Source organism: Camellia sinensis, chromosome 8 (genome assembly GCF_055761805.1).
Source record: "Camellia sinensis isolate YWXY chromosome 8, ASM5576180v1, whole genome shotgun sequence".
Taxonomy (NCBI): domain Eukaryota; kingdom Viridiplantae; phylum Streptophyta; class Magnoliopsida; order Ericales; family Theaceae; genus Camellia; species Camellia sinensis.
In genome coordinates this window covers 112,914,894-112,941,254 of record NC_138968.1, presented here as the reverse complement: position 1 = coordinate 112,941,254, position 26,361 = coordinate 112,914,894, and the positions used below count along the sequence as shown (strand labels likewise).

At 35.4% G+C, this 26,361-nt stretch overlaps 1 protein-coding gene across 11 annotated transcripts; it reads left to right on the top strand.

The window, feature by feature from the left end:
* Positions 1-131: 131 nt before the first annotated feature.
* On the top strand, positions 132-24,839 carry LOC114292624 (phosphoglucan phosphatase DSP4, amyloplastic). Of its 11 annotated transcripts, none has more exons than XR_014338001.1 (15): positions 132-266; positions 382-454; positions 1,208-1,255; positions 4,861-4,963; positions 5,240-5,316; positions 5,409-5,485; positions 5,678-5,758; positions 8,871-9,006; positions 13,957-14,016; positions 17,291-17,347; positions 18,977-19,104; positions 20,542-20,630; positions 21,734-21,793; positions 22,771-22,878; positions 24,510-24,839. XR_014338001.1 is itself a non-coding variant. In XM_082883159.1 (14 exons), exons 1-14 carry the CDS (start codon positions 241-243, stop codon positions 24,636-24,638), a joined length of 1,038 nt encoding a protein of 345 aa, XP_082739285.1. In that variant the 5' UTR covers positions 132-240; the 3' UTR covers positions 24,639-24,839. The 11 variants fall into 11 exon arrangements, 8 of the variants coding, with proteins under 8 accessions (XP_082739285.1, XP_082739279.1, XP_082739284.1 ...); XR_014338002.1 differs by having other exon boundaries at positions 22,495-22,878; XR_014338000.1 differs by lacking the exon at positions 18,977-19,104 and having other exon boundaries at positions 20,535-20,630; positions 22,495-22,878.
* The last annotated feature ends 1,522 nt before the right edge of the window (positions 24,840-26,361 follow it).

The following is a 26,361-nucleotide window of genomic DNA, read 5'->3' as shown; positions in this document are numbered from 1 at the left end:
AAAGATTTTAATTTCCTAAAAAGTGAATCCCAAAATAGGAATCAAATTTTGAAAATATCCAAAAAAAGAAAAAAGAAAAAAAGTGAACCCTTTGTAATTAAAGGCATCGAATATAAAATCAAATTAAAAAAAAAAAAAAATCATTTGGAAAGGGCAAGCGTACTGCAAAAAAATCCTTGCTCATCTCTCTCTCTCTCTCTCTACCAGGTACTTTGAGACTTGATTGTCGGTTTAGTTCAGATGAATGGTCTTCACTATATTCCCAGGTACTCTCACTCATTCACAATTTCCATCTACTGTTTCGAATCTCATGTTCTATTACATTTTCAACATAAAAACTCTTCAATCTCTCTAAAATCTTTCGGCGTTTTCCATTTCCAGATCCTCCTCTGCTTTGCCTCTGCAAAGCTTCCACGCCCATTCAAGAAATCCTTCATCTACTATCACTTCGCTGGTATTGCTCATTCCGACTTCATCTTCATCAAATTATTGAAAACTTCTCGGATATATACTTGTGCAATTCAGATAATTAAAAATAAAAGTAAATAATAAAAAAATTAATATCATAATATTTAAGTTACATTCTTAATGAAATTCAACGTCTTAGGGTTATCTATCTATCTATCTAAGTGAACACAAACTCTTATGGTGTCCTGAAGCTTTACTCTTCTCATGCCATGTGGCAGTATTTTTTATTTTTAAAAAAAAAAAGTTAAACAAAAAGATGGGCAAGGCTTGAACCTATGACCATGGGTTTAAGTATGAGGACTCGTACCACTTAAGCTAAGTACACATTATATTATTAATTTCATTATTATTTTTTTTTATTCCTACTTATTTAAATTGCACACACATCGTGTGTGTCACCACTAGTATTATAATAAGTTTTTTACTTTAGCATATAAAAATCTGCCACTTGGCATGTGGAGAAGGTTTGGAGGCTTGGATACTACAGTGTTGGTTGAGAGATTTGAAAAGAGATTGGAAAAGGAAAGAGAAAAGATTGGTGAAACGCGAATAAAATATACTTATATTTTATATAATTTTTCATATTTTTTTCTTTTCATTTTCAAATCCCTTTCCAAATTTCCTAACCAAATACAGCGTAAGTTCAGTGCTCACGTATATAACAGTATAGTATAGATATACAGTGCATTTTTGTATGTGCAAATATATGTGAATGAGATTCAATCTTTCTGTTTTGCAGGCTGTGATGAAGGCCACTACTGATCTTCCCTGTCTTGTTAGCGTGAAGGTAGTTACTGAAACTTTGGAGTGAGCAATTGTTTGTGTGATTTGTTGTTAATTTACTAGTTTTATTTACTCCGTCATTTATTCTTGTAAATTATCCAATTTTTTTCTTTATCTGGATTGCTGGTTACACGTACTTCTTAATGCTCAGAGTACACTGAAATCTCAGTTTTGGCCCCGATGTTAGTGCGGTGTTGGTTTTGGAAGATGTCTATGGGTATTAAGGGGCAATGCGCCCCGGTGGATGTGTGGAGTAGCCTATTTGCACATCCATTTTTTACCAAAACAAAAAAAATATGAATGAGAGTTGGATTTTATTTTTTTATAAAGATATTTTCATAAAAATCTTATTCATTTGGAATATTCCTTGTTTTGTCCTGTTCTATTTATGTTTTCTCATAACATGCTTCATTAGCAAAAATTTAAAAGTGAACAAAAAATTTAATGTGTTGTTTAGATTCATTTATGGGTAAACTACCAATAAGTCCTAATAGTTAAATTTTAATTCCCATCAAGCCCTATTGAAAATAAATCATAAAATTGTCGCTAAAAATAATTTTTTGGGACGTTTTTTTCAAATGTCTATAAAAATTGACAATTGGTGACATTTTTTTTAATCACAATTTTTATAAATTCTCACTAAAACTTACACTTAGTGACATTTTTCTAAGATGAATTTTTTAAACTGTCATTGAAAGTTAAAAATTAGCTACTTTTTTTGTGATGATTTTTGTAAACTGTCGCTAAACTTATAATTAGTGATATTTTTTGTGACAAACTTTTCAAACTGTCGCTGAAATTAACAATTAGTGACGTTTTTTAATAGTGTTCGACGAAAAACGCCATTAATTATCATAGGACATACTGATAATAAGTCCACCTATTAATACCTACATGTAACTCCCCCGGTTTTTGGGTAAACTACCAATAGGTGCTAATAGTTGGACTTAATTCTTATCAAGTCCTATTGAAAAGAAGTCTTGGTAAAACTGTCGTTAAAATAATTTTTTTGTGACAATTTTTTATATGTCGCTAAAAATTGACAATTAGTGACTTTTTTTGTCATGATTTTTATAAATTATCTTTAAAACTTACAATTAGTGACTTTTTTTCATAATTTTTTTTTTCCATAGGACCTATTAGGCAATAAGTCCACTTGTATGTTTGGTAAAGTTTACGTTTTCAGTTTATATTTACAAAAATTTTATAAACTGGTTTTTGTTTATTTTTTGTTTATTTTTAGAAAAACATAAACTATAAACGCGTTTGGTAATTGACAAAATGTTTTAAAAAATTTAAAAATATAAAAAAGAGCGAGAAATGGCAAGTGGTGGCAAGTAGCGGCGGAAGACGGTGGTGGAAAGTAGTGACGGTGGGTGGTGGGTAGCTGGTGGTGGTGGGTGGGTGGGTGGTAGTGAGTGGGAGGTGGTGGTGACGGGTGATGGGTAGTGGTGGCAGGTGGGTGGTGGGTGGCGGGTGGTGGGTGGTGAGTGGCCGATGGCGAGTGGTGGTGGGTGGCAGGTAGGTGGCGGGTGGTGGTGGTGGGTGAGTGAGTGACGGTGGCTGGTGGTGGGTAGTAGCAAGTGGGTGGTGGTGGTGGTGGTGGCGAGTGGGTGGCGGATGGCGGGTGATAGTGGGTGGTGGCGGGTGATAGTGGGTGGTGGCGAGTGATAGTGGGTGGTGATGGTGGGTGGGTGGTGGCGGGTGATGGTGGGTGGTGGCGAGTGATAGTGGGTGGTGATGGTGGGTGGGTGAGTGGGTGACGGTGGCGGGTGATGGATGGTAGCGAGTGGGTGGCGGCGGGTGTTGGTGGCGGCGGCGAGTGGTGGGTGGCGGTAGCAAGTGGGTAGTGGATGGCGGGTGGCGGGTGGTGGGTGGCGGTGGCAGGTGGGTGGCGGGTGGGTGGGTGGGTGACGGTGGCGGGTGGTAAGTGGTAGCGAGTGGGTGGTGGTGGTGGGTGGTGGGTGGTGGTGGCGGATGGGTGGCAGGTGGGTGGTGGTGGTGGGTGGCTGGTGGTGGCAGGTGGCTGGTGAGTGGTGGTGGCAAGTAAGTGGCGGGCGGTGAATGGTAGTGGCAGGTGGTGGGTAGTGGCGGGTGGATGACAAGTGGGTGATAGTGGTGGCGAATGGGTTGCAGGTGGGTGGTAGCTGGTGGTGGCGGGTGGTGATTGGTGGTCGTAGGTGGGTGGTGAGTGGTGGTAGCAGGTGGTGGTGGAGGGTAGGTGGAGGGTGGTGGTGGCGGAAGACGGTGGTGGAAAATGGTAGCGGGTGGTGGCTAATATTGTGTGATAAAAAAAAAAAAACTGAAAACTCAAAATGGAAACACATTTTTTATGTTTTTATTTTTTGGCCAAATTTATAAACTGAGACCACTGATTTATAAATCAAAAATTTTATCAAACAAGTTTTTATTTGAGTTTTTAAAATTTTTGTAAATATAAACAGAAAACTGAAAACGTAAGTGTTACCAAACGGCACCAGTGTTTTAAGTTTAATTACAACAGATCAATACAGCTGGCAGTAGTGCCATGGTTGTGATTTTGCACTCACTGTGGGAATATGAAAAAATGCTGAAAAAAAAAAAAAAACAGTAGAGCAGTTTTAAAGAACACTATTAGCATTTTGTCTCGATGAGCCATTTCAATTGTTCTGACTCAGCAAAGAGCTTTTTTATTTTGTTATTTTTATTGCAGAAACTGTTACTATATCTATATCCATGGTATACTGTTGTTATGTGCAACCACCTCAAATTGTTAGGCTTCTGAGTGTTGAATTTACCCTGCAGAACTGCGCCACGTCTAAAGGGGTTGCACAACTTGCAAATTCTTTATGTAGTTTGCCACATCAAGCTAATGCAAAGCTAAGAGGAAATTAGCTTGATGTATTTAATTCGTCTAATTGATAATCGTTTGTTGTATAGCACTTGCTCAAGAGTAATAGTTATTATTTATTAGTCAGCCAATTATAGCAACTGAATTTGTTATATGTTTTTTGTTGCAAATAGTTGGTGTGACCAGGTTACTTATTACGCTGCTACACATACTGTAGATGCCCCCCACATCACTCCGTGAGGGGTTTACAACCCTTCTTATAAAGCTGACTACTCCCTCCAACTACCATGAGGTCTTTTCCTCAAGGGAGAACAAAACCGTGAGGGCGCGGCACCCAAAGCGGATAGTATTGTGCTAGTTGTGGGTGGTTGCTTCGCTTCAATGGCACCGTCTTTGGGAACCCCTCCCTTCTTCGGGAGCCAGTCTGCTGGGAAGCTCTGTAGGTGTGTCCCACATCGCTCTGTGAGGGGTTTACGGCCCATCTTATAAAGCTGACTACTCCCTCCAACTAGCATGAGGCCTTTTCCTCAAGGGAGAACAAAACCGTGAGGGTGCGACACCCAAATCGGACAATATTGTGCTAATTGTGGGTGGTCGCTTGACATACAAATTGCCGGTGCTTCCTTGGCATTGTTTTCTTCAATAAATATTACTTTATTTATCGAGAACAAGAGAAAGACTAATCATTGATCCCACATATTATTTTCTACTCTTTCATGTAATAGATGGTTTATATGTATAAATATACATACATGCAAATATATTTTTATTTTCTTCAGGCAGTTTCTAGTTCTACATCCAGCACCGAGATGGAAAATGCTGATGCTGAGGAGGAAAAATCCGAAATTTATAGTCACAATATGACTGAAGCTATGGGTGCTGGTAAGTTTACTTGCACTGTTAGTTTAGGTTTATGCATGTGGAGAAGCTTAGCAGGCGATTCATTGGGAATAAATTCTGAACTGTCAAATCTTTTAGCTAAATATGACAACAGTACTTAGAATTTAGTACATTGATTAATTCAACAAAAAAGCTAGCCAGTTGATATGTGGGATTCTACCCAGGGTTTTCTCTGTTCTTGGTTATTGAGACATTCTCTTGTAAATCCTGGTGTACGTAGTTTTGGCTTACCTTTTCTTGTCTATTCTTTTAATACAGTCTTGACATATAAGCACGAACTGGGAATGAACTACAACTTCATTCGTCCAGATCTGATTGTGGGGTCATGCCTACAGGTGATCCTATTTCTACTTTTAGTGAATGAATGTAATGTATACTGTTCTTTTCTCAACGATCTCTTAACTTCGAATTTTATTGAAAATGGCAGACTCCTTATGATGTTGACAAGCTCCGAAGTATAGGAGTGAAAACTATTTTTTGCTTGCAACAAGATTCAGATCTTGAGTATCCCAGACAATTATATCTTCTTCACACTTTAATTTATGTTCAGAAAAGATTTAATCGCTATTTCTTGCAGCTACTTATATGGGAATGTAAGAGATTGTTATATTTAACTGTTGAGGTATGAGGCAAATTCTATCAAGATTGCCTTCAGGAGATGCACATTCTATTTAAGTCCTTTACTGTTATTTTAAGATATTTTGGGGTTGATATCACTGGCATTCGTGAATATGCCGACACATATGATGACATTCAACACTTGCGTGCTGAAATAAGGTTAGTTAAGCCAATGTTGTGATTTTTTAAGATAAATAAGTTTTATTTTGTGGGGTGTTTTTTATTTATTTATTACTGTGGAAGAGTGGTTGCCTTTGTGTTTATTCATACACCTTAATTTGTTTTTTGTCATTTGGCCTATTATGTTAGATGAACAATGATGAAGAATATAAGAAGCTCGAGGAAGAGTAAATTCAAAGAAGCGAAAATTTGGAAATTGGAATGGTTTCAAAGAGAAATCGATAGGAACCATACATAATCATGTTTCTAATATTATTATAGTTCTATTTTATGATTATTTTTATGTTTTCTAGGATTTTTAGGCGAGGGGTATTTTGATAATTTTATATTTACTGACATGGGTTGTATGGGTCGCCCATGGTTCGTCGTGTGGGTCAAGTTATTTAATTAGGTTTTATTTATATTTCTTATTTAGTCTTAAAATAGTTTTGGAAGTCAAAGATATTTTGGTAATTTCTTATTTTAGTCCTAGTCCTATATAAAGCCATGTAATGCTTATAATTTGAAAGAGAGTTGATATTTTATAAAAAAGTTAAAGAGCTTTGAAGCTTCTTTATAGATTGTGTGATGCTATCAAACCCATGCAATCAAACCCTAGACCTATCTTCTTCTTCTCCTTTCTTTCTATCTTTTTCTTTTCTTTTTCTTTCTTTCTTTCTTTCTTTCTTCAATTCCTGAACCCTAATCGTCCTGCATCAGTTTGGTATCAGAGCAAAGATCCTATTATTGGAGCAAGTTATAAAACATGTCAATTCGTTGTGAAAGATCTTTTGTCGCAGGGCAATTTTGTGCGAAGCGAAGGGATCAAGTTCTTTTAAAAATTGTGGAACAACTTGATAATTTTAGTCAGCGGCTTAATGCTTTGGAGAGACGACCAACTCAGGACAAGGTGATAAACACTCAAATTATCAAGGATAAAGAGAGTTTGATTGATGAATCAAAATTACCCCAAATAGCATCAAGGTTGAAGAAGGTTTTTACTCACAACTCTGTGTTCCAAGGTAGGATTAGAGGACCAAGATCAAAATCTGCCCAAGGTGGTGAGGCCCTTATTCATGATTCAGAAGCGCCCCAACAAGTTCCAATTATTATTCCCAAAGAGGCTAAAGTCCAAAGCAATGAATTGGATGCAACAACAATTGTAAGGACTCAAGAACTAAAGCCACCAACTACAAGTCCTGAGCCAAAAGGGCCTTTGAAGTCGGAGGTTGAAAAGTTGCTATCAGAATTCTCCAATTTGGTGCCAATACAGTCCTATTATGAGCCCCCACCTATGCATAACATTGAGCATACTTCAGGTCATATACAAGAGTCTAAATTGCTTAACCTTGCAAAATATGAGTCAAATTTAAATCAATATATCATGTCCAACTCAGTGACAAGTCATGATTCCATTGAAGAAAAGGGCAAGGTTGAATCACATGATGATATTTTGTTTGAAGGGCAAGGTAAGAACATGGAGGCCAAAATGGCTGATATGACAGGAACTATTCGAATCGAGTAAAATCAGAGCGCCATCAATCCAAAAGATATTAGGATGTATGGGAAAAATTTTGCAACACAAGGTTTAGACCAATTCAAGGATGTATCTCTTTCTTCTATTGATTTTATCATTCCGGAAAAGTTTAACCTTGCAATTGAAAGTAGCTCATTATTCTCCTTACTACCCCCAATGGAGAAGAAAAGGCGATGCCAACTTAAACATTTTTATATGGAGACTTGGGTGCGATTCCAATGCTTTTGGATTCTTATACTTGAACACTTCAAAACTCGAGGTTGAGTTTTTTCCAACCAGGGGAGAATGATGAAGAATATAAGAAGCTCGAGGAAGAGTAAATTCAAAGAAGCGAAAATTTGGAAATTGAAATGGTTTCAAAGAGAAATCGATAGGAACCATACATAATCATGTTTCTAATATTATTACAATTCTATTTTATGATTATTTTTAGGTTTTCTAGGATTTTTAGGCGAGGGCTATTTTGATAATTTTATATTTACTGACATGGGTTGTATGGGTTGCCCATGGGTCGTCGTGTTGGTCAAGTTATTTAATTATGTTTTATTTATGTTTATTATTTAGTCTTAAATTAGTTTTGAAAGTCAAAGATATTTTGATAGTTGCCTATTTTAGTTCTAGTTGGTTTAAGAAGTCTCCTAGTCCTATATAAAGCCATATAATGCTTATAATTTGAAAGAGAGTTGATATTTTATAAAAAGTTAAAGAGCTTTGAAATTTCTTTATGGATTGTGTGATGCAATCAAACCCTAGTTGTGATGCCTATGAAATCTAGGTGTGATGCCTAGACCTATCTCTTCTTCTCCTTTCTTTTATGTTTCAATTTGCTATTCCCGGATTACTATTTACAGTCGTCTAAAAGTGCATTTTTCAACCTCAAAACTCCATTCAATCACTCTCAGATCAACCCTAATCCCTTCCCTTACCTATTAGCCTTCAATTTACTCTTGAAACCATAAATTACTCACTGTTTAGGCCATCAAATAACCTCTGTTTTGAAAATCCAGCACTGTCCCTATTTGTCTTGCATCAAACAATGACATTGATATGAACATTACAGCATTTAGAATTTTATTTATGATTCGCGGTATAGGAGAGCAGTTGCAAAGAGGGTTTTTAAGCTTCCTTGTGTGAATTTGCTGTGTTAGAGTACAAAATAATTCCATGTTAATTGTTGAGCTGCTGTCCCTTGATGATATTATCTACCCAGTTCACTTGAACTACTGTATTGAAGAATCTGATTGGGTCCAAGCACAAGAGATAGAGAAACTTAGAGAGAGAGAGAGGTCTAGAGAGAATATATCTATTCAATTAAATGTCATATCGTCAAAGTTGGTTGCAAAATGGTTACTACTTCTCATGATATAGGCTAATCAATTAACCACCACTACTAGTCACATGCCAAGCACATGACCTACATCAGAATCTAAAGATGACACAAAAAACATCAAATAGAATTAATCTGTGATTCAGCTTTTCTTTATCATATCAAGGTCATTGATTTGGCTGCTGCCATATGTACTGCCCCCATAGAGCAGTTCTACTCTTTATGTTGCAAACTAATCTTTACTGTAGCAGGGACTTTGATGCATTTGATTTGCGGATGCGGCTTCCAGCTGTGGTGAGCAAATTACACAAGGCCATTAGTCGCAATGGTGGTGTAACTTATATACATTGTACAGCAGGACTAGGAAGAGCTCCTGCAGTTGCAGTATGTATAGCTGTCTAAGTATCATTTGTGGGTCAGATCTCATGCTTAATGACCAATGGCTATATTCTTCTTTGGTTTTGTCATGTTATGGAGGCCGTGCAAGATCGTTCATGCCATTTTCCTTGTCCTTGTTTGCTATTATAATCACTTAGGCATTGAACCCCAAGGGGTTTGGCTTAGTGGACGGAGAAAGCAACCAAAGGGCTTACCACCCAAGAGGTTGCATGTTCAAAAACCCACAAAGGCCAAATATCCCAAATCTTGGGGCCATTGAAGGTTTGCCCGGTCGTTAACTTTAGGGCCCTGGGATTTAGTCGTGGTGCGTGTAAGCTGGCAAGGACACCCAGTTATAAAAAAAAAAAAAAAAAAATCACTTGGGCATTATTTTACTAGTTGTTTCTGTGAAGTCATTCTTACAAAGGCTTTTGTTTTTCTTTACTGTTTATTGTCATTTTCAAGACATGCCAATCTTCACCTCTTATATTTTGGCTCTCTAGAATATAAAAGATTGAACCCGTAATAGTTTGGCTTTAGTGTAGGTGCCTGGACTTGGGAATAGAGACAATGCTTTTTTGTGAAATCATCCTTACAAAGGCTGCCTTTTTCCTTTACTCTTTGTTGTCGTTTTTAAGACAACTAATTTTCACCTCTTATATTTTGACTGTAATAGTTTGACTTTTGTGTTGATTCTTGGACTTAGGAATTATAGACAATACTTTTAAAAATTTTGGTCCACAAGTGTGGCCTCATTTGAAGAAACCCTATAATAAATATTTTATGTGAACCTGACAAGATTTATTGGGTTATGCATATTAAGATCATTGGCAACAAAATTTGATATAACCTGAATGCTATCTTTTATTTATGACCTTTTGTCCTTAGTTCTTTCCCATAAGGTGACTTACAATGTGTGGGTGCAGTTATTTTTCTGTTGTATGACTTGGAAAGGAAGCTTTGGTACAATTTTTTAGGTGCAAGTGGTGTAGGTGGCTTCTAAGAGTATGCCATTAGTATGCCACATATGCAATTCAAGCTGACATTCATGGGGCTCAGTATTAAAGCCAAAACTAATGTGGGCAAGATATCCACATAACTTGTTCTAAATGGTAACCTGTACCACTTGCACTTTAAGAATTGTATTGGAGTCTTCCCATGTAAAAACTATTATTAGCTTGATTTACATTGTTGGGCCCATTTCCTATTAGCTTAAGCTTTTGGGAACAATTGGTGACCATTAATTTTTGGCATTCCAGATAGTAGGGGTGTTCACTGGTCGGTTCAGTTTGGGTTTGTCCTCAATCCTCCAACCGAATTGAATAGATCAGGTTGATAAAATGTTCACCTACTGCTGACAGACCTGTTGTTCGAAATTTACTGAGAGAAATGATTCAGTTTGGCTGTCAATCCAAACTCAATCCACTCCCCCTTTGTCATATTGTGATTCAAATAATCTCGCATTACAACTTGTAAACAACTTAAACTCACAAACAAACCGATTTAAATATGTGATTGAAACATGCATACAGACTTGAGATAGTGCAGTGGAAGAGAGAGAGAGGAGTCTTGTCCTCGTTCAATGCCACCACTACTATTGAGCAGCATTGCTGCCACCATGAATTAGCGCCACTGCCATCGATCTACCACAATCGCCATTGCCTCACCATCACATGAAGGAGATCACCATCTTGTAAGAAAACCCTAGGTGGATCCATGGTTTCTTCGTAAGGTTTGGGGTTGAAAAGGGTAGATTGAGACAGAGAGAGAAAAGGGTAGAGAATTGAAAAACGGTCTTGAAAAAAAGAAAACGGTTCACAACTATGAGAGAGAGAGAGAGAGGATTGAAATTTGATGTTTGGTTGTTCGTGAAGATTGAAGAAAACAAAGAGGATATGGCTTCTCAGATCTCAAGAGACAATGAAGGTGTAATAACTGATAGTTGGCTGATCAAAACAACACTGTTATAATTACCAGAATATTCAATTTCCGAAATCACGGATTTCTCACAAATGTTCGCAACTATAGATGCGGACATAATGTTGTGTTTGTATTTATAGATGTGAACATTTGTGAGGGGTCGGTGATTTCGGTGATCAGATTTTTCGATGTGCGTATCTTTTTCCTGATAAAAAAGATAAGGTTCTCCAACCAATAGGACAAAACATGTGTTAAGCTAATGGCATTAGTAATAATCTAAGAAGTATGAACATGGACATGTGACACGACACGAATATGATATGGACATGCCGACATGATAATTTTAAAAAAATGCAGGACACAACAAGTGGGAGACACACAAAATATATAATTATATATATTTATTATATGTTATATATATGAATATATCATTCCAAGACAATAAATAAATGCAATATAACACTAATTTCTATAAATTTACGTTATGTTTCTTTTATCATCGTATTTTAAGTTATTTTGTTCAAATTTATAATTAGTTTCGGGTGTGTTTAAACAATGAACATGTGTGTTTAAGCAATGGACAAATGTGTCCTTCTTGCATCCGAGTCTAATTTTTTCTTAAAAAAATAAGACACGTTTAGATGAGTGTCGGACACGTGTTTGGAAGTATCTGACAGTGTCCGACACTCATCTAAACGTGTCGTATTTACGGGCACGCCACCTTTTTAGAAGTATCCGTACTTCTTAGGTAATAATGTTTGGACGGTTTAGGTTACTTGGGTGGTACCATTAACAAATTCGACGCTCGATTTCTTCTTATTTTAAAATCCACAGCTGAGCAAAATGATGTGCAAAACCATCCGTTGCTTGCATTATTGGGTTGTTCCGGTTGGTTTTGTTGGGTTGAGCGGATCCTTGGACAATCTACCAGACAGTAAACTCCAGTATACCCCATTTGGCAAAACTTTTAATTAGCTTTTAAGATTATTGGCTTAAATTGTTTAGAATAAGTTGCGAAAATGTTTGGTGCAACTTTTGGATAACATGTGAAAAAATCTAAAAATGTTCAGCAAATAATCCAAAAAAGTAGTTTTTTGAAGTGTAAAGTCCAAATTGCCCATAACCTTTTAAACCTAACCCCTTTTTAAAAGGTTATGAAGCACCGCCACTTCAAAACATGTGTTGTGCTTGGTGCTTTAGTAGTGTTAGACACGAGGACCATGTGGGGACATGCTGTTTAATTAACTATTTTTTAGGGGACATGCCAACTAGTTTTTTCCCCTTATTCTTTAGTGTTTTTGGTTCGATATTAAATGTTTATTATTTTTTACTTAGATTTAAATAATTAAGAGTGGGGTATTTTTAATTATATTAATTTAGTGCTAGTTTTTTGTTAATTTTGGTTATTTGTGGATGTAATCTACATAGAAAATACATATAAATTATTGCTATGCTCCCCTTTATATCTGTGTCTCTATTTTTTTGAAATCATTGTGTGCCGAGTCTGTGTCTGCGTTTGCATTTGCTTCTATGCTTCTTAGTTAAAGGGATATGCCCATAATTGTGAAAATCTTGAGAGGGTCTTTTTGTCCAATGTCCGAAAGCTAAAAAAGTTAAGCTAGAAAAGCACACCTTGGGAAGCTTAGAAAAAGCTAGCTTTTTTGCTACAAATAAGCTGATTAAGCTATATAAGTTGAATGTAAAAAGTTGTGTCAAACACCTCTGCTAAATTTTTTAAAGCTATAATCCAAACAATCCAACTTAAAAGCTTGCTAAATGCACTCATACTTGTATGTCTATGTGCATTTATTTTTTCTGTTGTATTACATTGAAAGGAAAAATGAAGAAAACTTTGTTACAATTTTTTAGGTACAACTTGGTGATGTAGTTGACCATTAAGAGGAAGCAGTGTGGACATTTTGCTCACTTATATAAGCCTTGGCTTTAACATTGAGCCCCACAAATGTCGGCTTGAATTGCAGATGTGGCATACTAGTGGTTCACTCTTAATGGCCAACTACACTTGCATCTAAATTTTTTCCCGTATAGAAACTATTGTTAGCTTGGTGTACATTGTTGGACCAATTTCCTAATAGCTTAAGCTTTTTAGAACAATTGATAATCTAAAATGGTATCAGAGCTTTGGTTCCAAGAGGTACTGCGTTGAAGTTTTGCATTCTGTTCTGCCTATACACGTGCACCTTGTTCCAGTCTATTTGTCAAGATGTTGTTGCGCCTGAAGAGGAGTGTGCGCTTGATGTGTATTGCTGAGCCCATTTTCTAACTACTTAATCTTTTGAGACAATTACTGATCTAGAAAACTATACGCTTTTTTTTCTTATCAATGTCAGACACCCAACAATTTTGCATATTTCTCCAAAAGAACTGTAATGTGAGTTAGAATCAGGAATTGAAAATATGAACTAATGTGAGTTGTATGTCCTTTTCAAATTTTAGCTGAGTGGTTTCGTGAGTGTATGTGAATTGATGTGATTACCATTTATCTCTCTCTCTCTCTTAAATGGTACCTTAATACGATTCTTGGTGGGAGTAGCCTAATCTGGATGCTATATTATCTTCTGCACGATCTGCCTTTGCTTTGCAGCTTGATAGGTTTTCTTTTCTTTGCTAGCATCACTGACTGTGTCTTACCAGATGAATTGGTTGAGGAGGGTTTTTGATTACTTGTCACTATGCCCTCATTCAGCTTGCTTTGACCGTCTATTATAAATATAATAATACAACATAGAAATGTTGTTTCTCTTTCTCATCTTTGACACAAAACTGATATCATATACCAATGAAATGTAAACACTACTATATACTGAGTGCAGTAATAATATTGTGTCAGTGCTAAAGATTTTGGGGGTTATGATTTTTGTTTTTGTTCATTAGACAAGATGAACTTTACTGTGAAAACGTACTAGTTTAAACTGGCATCCTTATGCACAAATGTGACGAATGTTCCATAATGTGGCATACTGCTTGATTTTCCTCTCGTCAAATAACTTGCTGAAAATTTGTTATGAACTGCAGTTGGCACACATGTTTTGGTTTGATGGCTACAAGTTAAGTGATGGCCATAGTTTACTATTGGTAATTCTGTTTCTTATTTGTCTTGTTCTTTTGAATGAATGTCACTTCATACATATGCATTACAGCTGTTTGTTTAAATTTGACATGCCTGTTTTGTTAAATATTATATATGATTATGTTTGAAATTGTTGAAATTTATGTATTTGTGGTCCTATAACCAAACTCTTCTATTTGACAAAAAATTATTGATTTAATATTGGCTAATTTCATGGCTTGGACTTTGACATGTCAATGCAATGAGGGAACACAACCTTGTGCTCTAAATAATAGGATACTTGGATCCAAGGAAGGAAATTACTCATCACATGAATATGCATGTATCAACATATTTTGTATCTCTATGTATATGAACATTCATAATCATGAATCCTCTTCTCACTTCACTCCTTTCTAAAAGAACCAAGTCCTTAATAAAACACCCCCCACCGAAAAAAAAATAAAAATAAAAAAAATATTCAAAACCTATTTTGTCCCCCCAAAAAAGAGGACCCTATATGAAGATGATGAGTTTATTTTATTTTTATCATTTTTTCACCAAACTAGTTTTTAGTTTAAGGGAAGAAAAAAAAGAAAAAGAAAAAGAAAAAAAATGGATTTTGAAAACTAAACCAAATAGGGTAGGTCAATATCTAATTCCCAAAGGTTTTTTGGGCACATCTTAGGGAGTGTCCACGAAGTGTCTTTGTAATGTTTTGAAAAATGTGGATTTTACTTCTAAATATGGTCACATCAAGATGAGGTAATGTCACGACCCCATTCTGCCCCAAACAGGATAGTAGCTATGACCGGCCAGTAGTGTTTGACTACCAAGGTCTGGTAAGACAAGACAAGACTGAACTACAACTTTGGGGCTTATGCAGAATAACCTGTTCATTATATTAATCAAAGTCCATCCAGAGCAAGTGCATAAATAAGAATGGAAACAAATCAAACATACTTCTTATTTATTTGCCTTGATATTTACTTGTTCAAGCAACAAAAGAAAAGAGTACAACATCAAAAGACGTCCTTACAAAAACCAAACCATATGAACAAAACTGTGGTTTCAAGGTTACAACTTCCCAAAAGACAAAATAAAAGCAAAAGGGTTCTAGTGCGACTCTTCCTTGTGTCCTTGTTCTTCTTCACCTACATACATATAAGGGAGAGGGATGAGTCATTGCCCAGTGAATAGTAATAAAGTAAGGCAGTAAATGAATGAACATTGAAAGCTTTAAACATTCCTTCAAAATACACATTAACTTATACAAGACAAAACATAGCTTGACTTGATGACCATTTCAAGGATTACAAGGTGTTTAACCGGCCTGGGTACTGGCTAAACGTTATAAAATGAGCTTGGCCGTCATACATGATTGGATGTTCCTCCAATTGTGGGCTTGAGCTATGAATGCCATCTAAATACATAATAAAAGAATATAGAATGTTCATTCATAGCAAAACATAACAAAGTTTGTAAACACTATCAGGGTTTGCATTGAAAACATATTTGATTAAACATAGCATTACTAAATCACCACTCACAAACGGCTTGGTTAGACAAGGGGTTTCCTTCTTCCAAGCTTGACCTACATCAAACAATAACATAACATTGAAGTACAAACCTAATTCGAATAAGCTTTAACAAACCGAATACTTAAACGTTGCTTAATGCTTTCTTAAATTCTTCTAAGTGTTTAGTATTGTTCTAGGTCAAGTTCAAGTCTTAACTAGTGTCAAATGCATAAAAGAAGGGTCCCAAATAAAAGAGGGTTGCAAAACAAAACTGTATATGAAATAAGGATGTTCCGCGCGTGCGGAACCAAAACAGCACTTGCGGAAGGGCCAAGGCAGGTGTGGCCGCCAGGTGCAATTTTTTCAGAATTCAAATCGAGAACAGGGCAAGCTCGCCGCAGGTGTGGGAACTCCCACCACACGTGGTTCTGGGAATTGTGATAAAAAATTGCACCTGGCCTAACCTCTTTCCTTTGCATGTTCTTGAGCTAGGGTCCTTAAAAACTTAACATAAACCTTGTAAATTTAATGGGAAACATGAAGATAAAGTTGTTTTCCAAATCCAAAACATCAAAACATGATTTAAATTCAAGAATCAAGATCAAACTTGTGAAATTTAACAAGAATTGAGAAAAACCTATATTGCCATGAATCTTTCTTTTCCTTCCTTTCAAAACTTGATTCTAAGCTGCAAATCTAATGAAAATCAAAGGAACACATGATGATGAAGGTCTATATGCATCGAGAACATCAAATCTTCAATCAAGATAATGAAATCTTAACCTACCTACCTAGTTTTTTTTCCGAACTTAGCTTCCTTCATTCTTTTCCAAATTTCTTCATTTCAAAACCAAATCAATCCTAGTTTCTTCTTGATTTTAGATGTTAGGGATGGGTTACTACAAGATTTTGGATAGAAAACCTACCTTAGATTTGCTAAGAGTTGAGTTTTGGTAAAATCTTCGAGCTTCCCTTCTTTTCTCTCTTCTTTCTCTATTTCTCCCCTTTGCTCTCCTTTTCTCCCGTTTGTTCTTGATTTCTCCAGCAACTCCTTTTGTTTGTCTGATTACCTAGGGTTTTATTGAGTAAGGTGGGGCAAAATTTGTACGGTTGATTAATTGGTTTCCTTGCTTTAGCTTAATTAACTAGGTTTAGGACTAAGAAATCTAATCTTATCCTAAATATACTTAACTTAATTAATCCTAATTAAGTTCACTAATCATAGTTAATTATCACTAATCTTAATTAGCAAAATAGCAAATAGCATGAAGTGGACAAGCACATTAGACTAAGGTCTTTAAGCTCCTCACTTACGGCATAGGTACATCCTATGGTTTTTAAATCAAGGTCTAAGTCATCCACTAACTTAAGGCACAAAACAATCTAGTCTTAAGCATAACTTTCTTAACTTAGCCTCCTCTTCTCTTATAATTCTTATCAAGCTCTAGTTCAAACAATTAGCACTTAACATAACATAAAATACACGAATGTCATGATATGCATTATGCATGAAAGGTTGGTTGTCACAGGTAACCACTTGCCCAGGAGCATCCAAGAAGTGTCCAAGGCTCCTCCTTAGTTGTGTCCTTGCTTCTCAAGCAGTTTCTAATTGTTTAAAAGATTTCTAGTAATGTGTTAGAAGCTTTTTTCAATAATGTGAGGGAAATTGTTTTTGGATAAGTTCATTGTTACTAGAAATTATGAGAATGATGAGCAAAGAATTAGGGCTAAGGGTTTAAACATCTGTGAAGCAACTCAATGTTATTCTTTTTCCTTGCAGAGCAAGCGTTTGTGCAGCCCAAAACTGGATGCCATAAAAAGTGCAACTGCTGATATTGTGAGTTTTCTCTTAGCGTAGCATTATATAGTAATTTAGTTAAGAAGACTAAAAATTATAGTTTCCTTTCATGTGTCTGAAAATTTTGTTTAACTACTTTATTTCTTAAAGAGCCTATGCAGCTTACCTATGTTTCTCAAGATGAATAATACTTTATCTCAAGATGAATATATTAATAACTTTCTTGGACTAAGACATGTTTGCCAAATAATGTGCTAAAATTCTTATACTTGTGTATTTGAACCCAATGATCAATTTTTTTTTTTTTAATGCTCAAAATTGTTTCTTTATTTTTGTATTAAAAAAAAAAAAGGTACAAAAAGAGACTAGTTATCAGAATTCCCCTTTATTGTGTGGAAATTTATATCTAAATTTTGTGTCCAAATCTCTTAGCATTAGTTCCGTAATAGTCAATTTTTCGATACATTCACAACCTATGTTACAAATGCTTCATTTGTCTGTCTTTGAGAAAAATTGAAGTCTCATCTTACTTACCAAACTAAATTAAGCATCCCCATCAAGAGGGGTCGGCTACATGAATCTTTTTTTACATGCGCTCTATATGCTAGGGGAAATTAAGAATAATTTCATATCCATTTTTTGCTACTACATTTCATATCAACTTAGGTCATTCCTCTCCCTAAAATTTTTATTTACAGTAATCATATCACTCTTCTTGACCTAAGAAGCACTGTCCACAGACACGAGACACCAATTAGAATACGGAACACAATGGTAATACAATATGACATATATGTTTATTTGTTATGTATATGGATATAAATTAAGGGCATAGAGATATAAGAGACATCAATGTTTATGTGGCTGTATTTTCAATTCTTTTTCTTCACTCTTCCCCCTTTTATATATTTTACTTTGAATTATCTTTATAAAATTATTTAAAAAATCCACAAAGGGGTTGTGAGATGGGTTCAAACACAAGATACATATGTGTCCATAAAGTGTCCCCAACGTGTCCTGTAAAAAATAATGATTAAAAAAATTGACACGCCATGTGGTGTGTTTGACATGTGGACATGCATGTCAATGACACATCAATATCCTATACAACATCACATTGAAGTGTTCATGCTTCCTAGTTCTTGACTATTGGATCTACATACCGTAGTTTGCCTGTTCTCTCTCAACTCATGTTCAATTTTTACTACTACCATTTCACACAACCAAACCAAATCAAACCAAACCAAGCTACATGAATCCTTCTTCTCCATTTGACTCTATCAACGGCCATTTGATTAGTCAAATTCAGAAGATTCATATATCTATTTACTACATTATCTCACGTCAATCTAGGTCTGCCTTTTCCCCTAACACTTTCATCTACCATTTCACATATATATTCATTTTTTAATTTTGTTTTTCTTGGTCTTACCTTACATCCATCTAAACATTATTATCATCTCAACTACACTCATTTTATGAATGTGTTGTTTTGTAATTTGTTTTATTGTAGTTCTGTGGTCAGTTTTTTTTTTTTTTTTTTTTTTTTTTTTTTTTTTTTTTTTTTTTTTTTTTTTTTATACAGGACACCATTTTCATCTGGATAAATTATTTAACATTTAAACTTTATCATGTTTTTCTTCCTAACTTGGGGAAAATTCTGGATAGATATTGCCAAATTGTGTGTTGATGTTACTACATGATAGATTAAAGTGCTTGAGCTGGAGTGTAATTGCTATGGTTGTGTTTGTTTCATCAGAGAATGAGGAGGAAAAATGTAAATCTCAAGAAATTGGGTAAGTTAGTTTAGTTGTTTAGTTTAGAATTCCAAAACATTAGAAAAGTATTGGACAACAACTTCTTGGACTTTGATCCAGCTCTTATTTGCCAAAGTGAGGCAAAAGCTATAAACTATTATTTGGAAATTCTTTATATCTACCCACCCTCCCTTTGGAAATTCTTTCATTTTTAATATTTGTCCCTCTTTCAAGCTGGGAAGATTTTTATTTTTATTTTTATTTTCTAGAAAAATACTTGGCAGAAATTATTTTCCTCAAATTTTCCATTGTTTGGTCAATATTAGAAACTTGTCAAGGAAAGCTTTGTTTTGTCAATATATACCTATATAATAGATAAAGAAACGTTGAGTTTGAAAGAGAAGTCAGTTAGATCAGGAGTCTAGTTGCATGAGGGAGAGAGTGAGAGAGAGGGGGGGATGGAGTTTCATATTGGTTTACCGTTATGCATCTTTTGTGGTCTATGTTCTTGGCTAGCATTGGGATGTTCCAAGTACCTCCAAACATTTCTGAAGCAGTCCCTGAAAAACCCAAAAATCAGATATAGATGTATAAGTTGAATAAAATAACTTTACGTCTTACTGATGCTTTTTTAAAATTATTGATTTTAGACTTTGTAGTCTGAGGGGATACCCCTACCGGCCCATCGGTTACTCCCTAAATAAAAGACCTTGGTTTGAATCCTCCTAACATATGATTTTTTTTTTTCTTTTTAGATAGGAACGTTTCACGTTTTTAACAATATATTTAAAAAAAAAAAACAAACAAACAAACTGAATGAATAAATAAATTAATAATAAACTTCCTGTGAAATTTACACCACAATTGGATGTCTTTTGATTCAAATATGAGAAATCTTTTTATGACTAATACTCCACTTCATGATGACTTCATCTCCCCTAGTTATTGTTTCATTTGTTCATCCATCATAGACTCACCACTTGTTGCATTAGTGGAGATTGTTAAGGTATTGGATTTAAGTATAAGATATTTGAAGGTTATAGTATAGTGATGGAGATTCAAAGGTCAAGGTTGTCACATGCAATTTACTGCCTTTATTGAGTATCTGCCAAATTAACTCAATGTCCAAGTCAAAATATAGAAGGAAAAAAAGTAAGCCAGAAAAAATATATTCACTGCCCTATTGGAAAGTAGAGGTTTATAAAAATAAATATCTTGAGTTGCTTTTCCATTTTTGCGTTGCTTTCTGGTTCTCGTCTTTCTGTCTAGCCCTATTTAAATAGTTCATGCTTGTTTTTGGTATTTCAATGATGTAATTCTGCTATTTCTGAAAGACTATCTTCATGATTTAACTTATTTATGCTCGTCTCCTCCCTTTCTTTTTGAAGAGAAGGGGGGGGGGGGGGGGGGGGGGTGTGTGTTTAAAAACTTATTCATCAAACTTGAATTAAGTATATTCTTATTTAAAGCTTACAGGCCTGAGAAAAAGGCTCGTCACTTTGGCATGGAAGGGTAGCAATTGTTCCACTGTGGAAGTCTCTGGACTTGATATTGGTTGGGGTCAGGTAATCAAGTTTCTTCAGCTTCTAATACTACTTTGTTTCTATGCCATTGATATTATGTATGTGTAAAATTCAAAAAGAATCTTCCACTGTGTTGGGTCAACTGATATATATATATAGATTCTACTCTAATGCTTGCTTAGCATGATCATGGTCATTGTAGACGATGTGATTTCTTGTTCCTACAACTGGTAAAACTACTAGAGATTTAAGACAATATTGTTATACTAGTTTTTTTAACTGCTTGCTCGATGCATGTGTTAAGGGCTGTTTTGAACGAGTCCGTAAGTTGCATTAGCATAGTAGGCGTTAGATACAATATTTGTTTAGATACATCCTTAGTGGAGGAAAAATTTGAAGCTTTTCCAACAATGTATATCAATACCATATGGCATTTAGAGTTTGGTATGAATAACTCATGAATTAAGCTTCTCTATATTCAACAATTAAGTAGATTGATTGTAGTTACAGTGGGCCTCCACATGTGTCTAAACATTTGAGTTTTGATATCTTTTTAATCAATATCTTGCATATACTTCTAAAATTCTTTGCTGGTTTGGATTCCTCCATTTATTGGCAATTCATTTTGGAAATTTTACATTCCTATTTATGGGCTCGCACACTTCAAAAAGTATCTCAGAAAGATTTTCAATACCTTGTGTTAAAGATCAATACGCTATCTTGCTACTCCACATGTTAGGATACTTGCCATTGGACTCTCTTGAAGATCCAATTCTATGGGTGATATTTTTTTAAACCCCTTTGTCACAATCAAGTCCCAAGTGTATCCAAGTCTGAACCTTGTTATTTTGGTTGGTTTTACATACTTGGTTTCACCAATATAACCCTGAGTCTTAATGAGCAGAACCCTATATTGTAAAACTTTCATGTTGAACATGAATGTGGTGGAACCACCAAGTGGTGTTATGTTATAGCTGAACTAACAATTTCGTTCAGAAAAGCATGAAAAAATGCATTTTTCTATGTGTCAGTAGTCTGCCCTCTGCTGAGCAATTCCTTTATTGAACTCAATAGTTTTCGTCTCAAGTTTATGATTTCATGCTTCAAAACTGACTGACCTAACAATTTCTCCTGACACTTTCCAGAGAATGCCTCTGAAATACGATAACGAACAATGTTTGTGGATTCTTCAGAGGAAAATGCTGGTAATTGTATTTCATTTATTTTAAACTTTCAATTACTGCTACAATATTGTGGTCCTTAGAAGGTGGTAGTAAAATATTCATTACCTTCAATACCTATGAATGTTTTCTTCAACATTTTACTCTCAACAATTTTATTACATATATCATTTTTGAAAACTTGACAACGCTCTTTGTTTGTTATAATATTCAAAAATAAATAAATAAATAAAAATAACATAAGTGGGAAGGATAATTTTTTCAAGAGTTAAAGTGAAAGATAGTATCAAAAGTTGTTTTGTTCTAGTAGAATCCTTTCTTTTGCTCTTACAGCCAAGATATTTAATCTTCAAAATGTCAAGATTTTCTGGAAGACCAAAAATATCTAGTCTATGAAATAGCTTGCTACGTTTTATACCTTCCAAGAATTGCAAACCATCCCTTTAGATAAAAAGAAAATAGCAAAAAAAAAAAAAAAAAAAGAAAAAAAAGGAAAAAAAGAAAAAAAACTCCTGGTTTCATTTTTTTGAAGCAATGCTGCCTATGTTATTTATTTAGCCAATGCATTATACTATTTTCATCTTGTCACTAACAAGATCTTATGTGAGAGATCTTACCTTTTCCAAAGGAACTGGTGTTACATCTCTTTTCTATTGATATTCAAGAAATCTATGTTTTTACCCCTCTTTGAGACCCTAACAAATGAACAGAAGTCCTTTTCCCAGGAACACACAAGTCTCACTCATCACCACAAAACAGGATAATGGTAACTGTACTATGAACTCCAACATTTATGAATTTAATACTAATAGAAATACATGTTGCGCCAAGCCACGGTCTATAAGTTGTCATTCTCTTACCTAAAGAGAGCGACGAAATAGTTAATGACCGATTCATTTAAAAGCTTAAGTTGTTGGAGAGAGAGGTAATGTGATTATTTATATCTTCAAAACTTCCACTAAAAAGTGACCAGACTCTCCTAACCAGCTCATCATTCACAGGAAGGACGCTATGAATACAAGTATATTATTGATGGTGAATGGACTTGCAATAGTTATGAGCTTGTAACTCCTGCCAACAAAGACGGCCATGTCAACAACTATGTTGAGGTAAGGCTTAGCTTCCCACAGAAGTTACTATTGCTAATTGATACCAAGACATTACTTTTTTTTCTGTTAGCCATGGCTACCATCATAAATTATTTGCTTTTTCTGTAATTTCATTCATGAGGAGTTTTATAAGTTGGATATTGAAGGAGGAAATGGGAGCTCTGTTACATCTTGCAGAAGAAAAATCCAACTTCCCATGGCCGCCGAAGAGTCTTTTCTTGAAATTCCCCTTGGCTGGTTTACAGATGCCCAATTTTCATTCCCACAGAAGGGCTTTTGCTGTCTTTTTGGTTTTCGTAGGGTGATACTCTTATGTAATGGGTACACTACCATGGTGTACCACTCTCTCTCTCTCTCAAACATATGGATCCCATAAAGGTGAGCTCTACATGTTTGTGAGAGAATGTACACCGTGGTGGTGTACCCATTAGCCAATATGGCAAACTTTACCTTAGGAAGTTTGTATCAATTACGCTGTCTTCATGATGAAATTGCACTGTGAAGTAGTTTTTTTATCATCACATCATCGATGTTACATTGACTTGTACTTTACCTGAAGTATGGGTGTTGGGTGCAGGTACATGTTTAAGTGTCTAATTCATCTAGTTTTCATATCCAATAGCAAAATAGTCATATTTCTTAATGTATATATAGTTGAAAGCCCAGCACACACTTCTTAAAACTCAGGTATTAAGGAGAGAGAAACTAAAGCCTTATAACTAGCGCAGGCGATATGCCAGCACAGATGGGGCAACTTCAAGCGATGTGGGGCACATTCTGACACACTCACCTGGACCACAACATACAATAGCTGGACAAACGGCGTACTAGTCATAGGCCCAACCAAACTCTGATACCAAATTGAAAAGCGCAGTCCACACTTCTTAAAACTCAGGTATTAAAGAGAGGGAAATTGGAGTCTTATAATCAGTACAGATGGTGCAACCCCAGACGATGTGAGACAAATTCCAATGCACCCTCCTAGACCATAACATACAGTAGCCGGACAAACAGCCAAATTGAAAAGCTCAGCCCACACTTCTTAAAATCCAGGTATTAGGAGAGGGAAACTGGAACCTTATAATCAGTGTAGATGGGGCAACTCCAGGCGATGTGGGACACATTCCAACACACCCTCCTAGACTACAAGATACAGTAACCGGGCAAATAACACACTAGTCACAGAGCCCGCTAAGCTCTAATACCAAATTGAAAAGCCCAGCCCACACTTATCCTTAAAACTCAAGTATTAAGGAGAGAAAACTGGAGCTTTATAACCAGCACATATAGGGCAGCTTCAAGTAATGTGGGACACATTCCAACATATATTTGTTTTATTTCCCAAGTTAAAATGTGTCAAAACATTTAAGGGGGCCTATGCATAGTTTTTTTTTGATAAACTCGAATTACTAAAGATGTTGGCTGTGTGAATGTTCAACTAGTACATGTCAGATACATATCCCATACTTCATCCAAATGTTGAGCACATCACATAAATACTTCTTACATTTAGAATAGTTCATGTAACTAGGTCATCCCCTATCCTCAATGGTGCCTCCACTAGTTTTGTGACTCACTTTTCTTCTTCTTCTTCTTCTTTTGTTTTGTTTTTTTGTGGTGTTTTTATGCAGGTCTTCGATAGTGATCCAAATAGCATTTCTGCAGCCTTGTGGAAGAGGTTGATGAGCGATGATCCTTACCTTACGGAGAATGAACTACTCAAAATAAGGCAGTTTCTTGAAGCTTGTACAGAAGACTGAAGAGGAGTGAATTACCAATGCAATACAAGTTTATACTTGTGAAAGGTAAAGCTGTGTGTGTATATAGTTTCAATAACCATTTTGTGTAATTACTTTGATTTATAAAATAAAAATCAAATATAGCTCATATTTCATATAAATAAACTCTCAAAGTGAGATAAAAACCTCAAATAAAAGTACGAGAATACGATTTACACCTAAGTACAGAGATTTGAATGCTTAATCTCCTAATAAAGTGCATTGTTTTTGGCTAACCTCAATGATATATTAAAGGGTAAATTGCATTTCAGTTTGACAATGGGAAAATAATCTCATTTTTATGGTGGTGCAAGTTTTTCCTGTATTTGGTGCAAGTATGTGTCAGATTGCACAAAAAAAGATTACACCTATAGTGCAATTATTTTGAGACTATTTTACTTATTTGCAATTTCCCTTATATTCAAAGGCTTTATTCAAAACACTTTATTAGATACTAGAAAAGATAAACATTGTTTTCTTTGTGCCTGTAAATTGATCTTCAGAAATAAATATTGGGTAGTTATGCCTGTATTTGCATGCCTAGTTTGCTACCTTATTGCAAGATCAATCTTTGATAAATATTAGGTGTAGTGACACTGATTAATAGAGTTTAAAATGGGGTGTGGTGTGGTCTGATGTGGTGTGGCGGGATCGATCTCATATTTGACCTCATCGACCAAGTGATTCTCATTTGTTCCATTTGAACCTTTCTAAATCAGTAACTCGTGATAGAAAATGCCACATGATCTCATATTTGTGGACCGACGAGTTTTTCATTATGTTTGCTTCGGCAAATGATGCTTTCAAGAAGTATAAACGCAAACGGAACCCTATCTATCATGTCACTTAACTAAATGAAAAGCCCAAGTTCCTACACATTCGATGATTGTGCACATTCACATGCATAAAGTACTACTTAGTAGTAGAAATACAAGGAGACGAAAACCCTTCAAAATTGGGCTCGCTCTTTCCTTTATTCCACTCTCTCCGAATCAAAATGATTCTCTACCATACAATCCATCTTTCTGCTCCTATATAATAGAAAAAAAAAAAATAAAAAAAAAAATGGGAACAAAAGAAACAAAAAAATTGTCACAGAAGATTCTTAACTCATCTACTTGTAAAATTATTTGCAAAGTCTGATCTATCAAATGGTTGTGTTACAACACACATAATTAGTTAACCAACTAGGCCTAGCCTAGTTGGCCACTATGCCTTCCTTTGGGCTTAGTCTCAAGGAGGTCTGGGTTCAATTCCCTTTAGGGGGGTTGAATTAAGGGAGTGCAAGTAATTAGGTGTTTTGTCAAGCGTGAGGAGAATTTCTCCTATAAGTGCTAATCTAACAATTAACAACTAACATTTGCCGATCAAAAAAAAAAAAAAAAAACACACACACACATAATTAGTTTGTTACATCATAAGTGCTAATCTAACAACTAATAATTAACATTTGCCGATCAAACAAAAAAAAAAAAAACACACAATTAGTTTGTTACATGATCAAGTATACATAAAAGGGTAGACCACATAGAATATAGGCCGGATTTACAGGATAATTTATGCATCTCGCATCCTTAGAATGTGCTAACTTCTCTAACATAATTCAAACAGGTCAATGACTCATGCTTCATACAACAACAGTGTCACAACCCAATATGCAAATGTACAAAAAGTTTCACAACGACAAAATCACACAAAATTTACA